The sequence below is a fragment of the Atractosteus spatula genome, chromosome 13, assembly GCF_055471065.1.
Source record: "Atractosteus spatula isolate fAtrSpa1 chromosome 13, fAtrSpa1.hap1, whole genome shotgun sequence".
NCBI classification, from domain to species: Eukaryota; Metazoa; Chordata; class Actinopteri; order Semionotiformes; family Lepisosteidae; genus Atractosteus; species Atractosteus spatula.
In genome coordinates this window covers 37,197,599-37,201,669 of record NC_142718.1, presented here as the reverse complement: position 1 = coordinate 37,201,669, position 4,071 = coordinate 37,197,599, and the positions used below count along the sequence as shown (strand labels likewise).

Here is a 4,071-nt window from a genome sequence, read left to right as displayed (position 1 = left end):
TTTGTTCTGTTCCTATAAGAAGGATGCATATATACCACCACAACCACAGGGGGGCACAGTGCAGGCTTAGTCTAATTCTCAACAGGAAGACCTTGCAACATGCACAGCCTGAACAGCTGTACTGTTTACTGGAAAAGTGAGACAAAGGAAGGGAAAGAGCTAGGAAAGACATGTGCCAACTGAAAGTCATGGAACTTAGTGTTTAATTAGAGCTCCCAATGCATAGCTAGTCTTTTGCTTTTGGTGAATATATGAATAAATTTTAAGAACTCCTGGCAATAAAGAGCACCCATGCACCAGGGCTAAAACACCTCTACTTCCATCTAGCCAACAGCTATATCGCCCTGCAACTCACAGCTGGCAGCCCACTGAAACTCAGCAGGTGTGAGCCTGGTCAGTACCTGGATGGGAGATCTCCTAGGAAAGCTGAGGTTGCTGCTGGAAGAGGTGTTAGTGGGGCCAGTAGGGGGTTCTCACTCTGTCCTCCTCCCCACTGAGAGCTGGTGTGTGGGGAGTATACTGGCACACTATGGCTGCTGTCGCATCATCCAGGTGGGGCTGCACACTGGTAGTGGTGGAGGGGATCCCCATTACCTGTAAAGCTGAGTGGATTGTCCAGAAAAGTGTTATGTAAGTGTAAGGAATTGTTATTATTGTGTCAGAACCCCTCTTCCTGTTCTAGAGGATGTAAATCCAACAACCAGGGAGGGTCCCAGTGTGGAAAGCCCTTCCCTTGCTACACACACGGCCTGCCTGAGGAGCAGGACATCATCAGAATGCCATTGTGTCTTATATTGTGTGTGAAGAATCCTGTACAATTCTGGTCCACCCACCACAAAAGAACATAAAGTGCTGCTCTTCAATCAGTCCAGATAAGAGAGTCCACATGCCATAGTACTGTCTCAAATAGAGAAGACCTGACTGAAGTTTCCAAAGAACTCAAGGGCATCGATAAGCAGAAGTCAAGCCAGTGGGTGTCTTCAGAATCTGCAGTGTAACATTAACAAGAGCGCACACAGGGAGCACACACGGGGGTAGAGCATTTAGCATGAAACTTCTGCCAAATCCTGGTGTTTCTGCAACTGGGAGACTGTGTCAAAGAGTCAGGATGGAAGTCCCTGGATGGGACACACAAGCACACTGGCTGTATTTCAGAGTCAGTGAACCCAGTCAGCACGTCTTGAAAAGGTGGGAGGAAACTGGAGCACTGGAGGAAACTCACAAGAATATGGGGGAACATGCAAAGTCTACAGAAAGAGCATCCCAGTCTAGAAAGAACCCCAAGACCCCAGGGCTGTGAGGCGGTAATTCTGCCCTAATAGCTATGTATATTTGCCCGGGCGTCTTTTCCCAAATCATAGTTTTCTTTGACTTTAGAACAAATAAAATCAGTCATTTTCCCACATGCTCGTGACCCTTGGGTTGTCCCATGTGAAATAATCCATCAGTGTTGAGGAGAAATAATGCATTTTAAAAATACTGAGCTTTGGGATCAGTCTGGTATTGATGTAGAGAATATTCTATTTTTCTACATTTTTAAGAAGAACAATATGGAATTAACCAGCTGACCCCACAAAAAACGAACAACGCCCGATTATCTCCCTTTGGAACCTGCTGTGACAAGAGGTGCAGCTCTCTGCTGTGCTGATGAGTCAGGGCTTCCTCACAATGGGGACACAGGCCCCTTGCGGTACAAGTGGGGTATAAATGTGGTGGCAGGGCAGTGTGAGCCACAGGGCATCTGTCATCCAGGACACCATGGGGAAGGTAAGAGGAGCACTGGCTCATGCTCCAGACATTAGATACTGGAACAGACAATGCAAGCTGATGTTCATTAGGTTAAATTTTAAAGAACAGCAATTTCATATGAGTTGCAGTCAATTAGCATGGGAGAAAATCCCTCATTCATTGTTAATGATAACACTTAAATAATTTAAATCGCAGATGATAGCAAGTTTAGAACCTCTAAAGGTCTGCAAATTGGAGGCCCTACACTCAAATGTTATGAATATTGTTGGCAGTCACATTAAAGAATTACTGTCCTCAATGCTCTGATTGACAAGACAGCATGGCTGTCCGGTACCAGGCAGTTCTCTGCTGCTGTCAGAAGTTTGAGAGTAGATGTTTGTTCTCTTTTGAATTCATTGATGTGCAATGCAATTACAGTAATTAAAAAAGGAAAAAAGCTTTGCGTCTTGTTTCCTTTATTTCTGGAAGCTATACAGTAGATTTGTACTTGCTGATTTAAACAAACCCAGGAAGAAGCTGAGAAATTGATTGCTCTCCCTGTTGGAACACAGATCATCTTCTACGAGGACAGGAACTTCGGGGGGCGCTCCTATGAGTGCAGCAGCGACTGCGCTGACATGCACTCCTACTTCAGCCGCTGCAACTCCATCCGAGTGGAGAGCGGCTGCTGGATGGTGTTCGAGCGCCCCAACTACATGGGCTACCAGTACTTCCTGCGCAGGGGCGAGTATCCCGACTACCAGCGTTGGATGGGCTTCAACGACTGCATCAGGTCCTGCAGGATGATTCCTCACGTAAGCTTCTATTTAAAACCTATGGAAATCTGGACTTTTGCAGAACAGATCACATGTGGCAGCTTTGCATGACTAAGTAAACAGGATGTAGCCTGTAAGTGCTGCAACGTTAATCTAATCCAATCCAGCTCATACGTCCTGATGCAATATTGATACTGATGACAATGTCTGGTAGGTAGTGGGAGGTAGGATGCTAGGATGGGGCACTGAAGAGCTCTAAATGCAAGCCAATAAAGACTCCAGGGTTTTACATATCCTGCTTGTTTCAGACCAGTAAAACATATGTGTATGTTTCTGCTGACAGTACCAAGGCTCCTACAGGATGAGGATCTATGAGAGAGAAGGCTTCGGAGGCCAGATGATGGAGTTCATGGACGACTGCGAGTCTGTGTACGACCGCTTCCGTTACCATGACATCCACTCCTGCAATGTGATGGAGGGCTACTGGCTCTTCTACGAGCAGCCCAACTACAGAGGCAGGCAGTACTTCCTGAGGCCTGGAGAGTACAGGAGGTTCAGCGACTGGGGAGGCATGAGCCCCAGGATCGGCTCCTTCCGGCGCATCATGGACTTGTGTTAAGTGATTAATAAAAATATACTGTGAGAACAACAAACCTTTTAAAGTATTTTTTTCGGAACCTACATCTTCATGGTTACTCATGTTTATATTTATGAACTACTTAATGGCAGAAATAAATGTAAATAGATGTATAGCCACACACAACAGGTCATTGAGCCAGAGCTCATCCTGTCTTCTAGGTGTGAAGTGATCTGTAAACACATGACTCCACTCATGGCTTTGACAACAGTCCTTCACAGAGTCTTCCCCAGCAGTGCTGGTCCCCATTCAAACAGCTGGGAGGACTGGAGCAGCTGCGGTAAAGTCCACTGAACAAGATACAAGAGCACTGTCTGTAGCAGGGACTCAAATCCTCTATAAGTCCAGAGATTTAACCACTATGCTATGCTACCCACCTAAATAACGTGCTCAGTTTTAACTTCAGAATAATATATTTCATTCAATACAATGGTGTAGATACGACCTCAGTTTGGCTTCCATTTTTTCTCTGCAATCTAATAGTGCTTTCACATTCAAAGATCACATATCAAACGGAATGGTAGAGATGTTTTTTGAAATACAGTACATATACACAGTAAAAAATAAAGATACCCTTATGAAAAAAGAAACAAATAAGTGGGGAATCTTGTAAGTTAAAAAAAAACAATAAAAGAAACAAATCCAATCTCAACATGACTAGGTATTAGTTTGCACTGGTTATGAGCTTTCCTAATTAGCTATTATTCAAGATAAAGAATGAATTTAAAAATGATTAAACATAAAAAATATACAGTGTACAACTGCTAGGCTGTAGTTGCCTTGAATTGTTTGAGTCCACCTCAAAATTATCATGAAATGAATTTAAGCATAACATTAACCTTATCCAATATCTCGGTTTCAAGAACAACAAGGAAAATAAAATGATTCTTTATCCATTTGTGAAAAGCTACAGCCTTATCTGTCTCCTCT

General features: G+C 43.9%; 1 protein-coding gene across 1 annotated transcript; it reads left to right on the top strand.

Moving 5' to 3' along the window:
• The first annotated feature begins 1,707 nt into the window (after nucleotides 1-1,707).
• On the top strand, nucleotides 1,708-3,123 carry LOC148822348 (gamma-crystallin M2-like). The gene is made up of 3 exons (XM_088930607.1): nucleotides 1,708-1,767; nucleotides 2,301-2,543; nucleotides 2,848-3,123. Exons 1-3 carry the CDS (start codon nucleotides 1,708-1,710, stop codon nucleotides 3,121-3,123), a joined length of 579 nt encoding a protein of 192 aa, XP_088786733.1.
• Nucleotides 3,124-4,071: the final 948 nt, after the last annotated feature.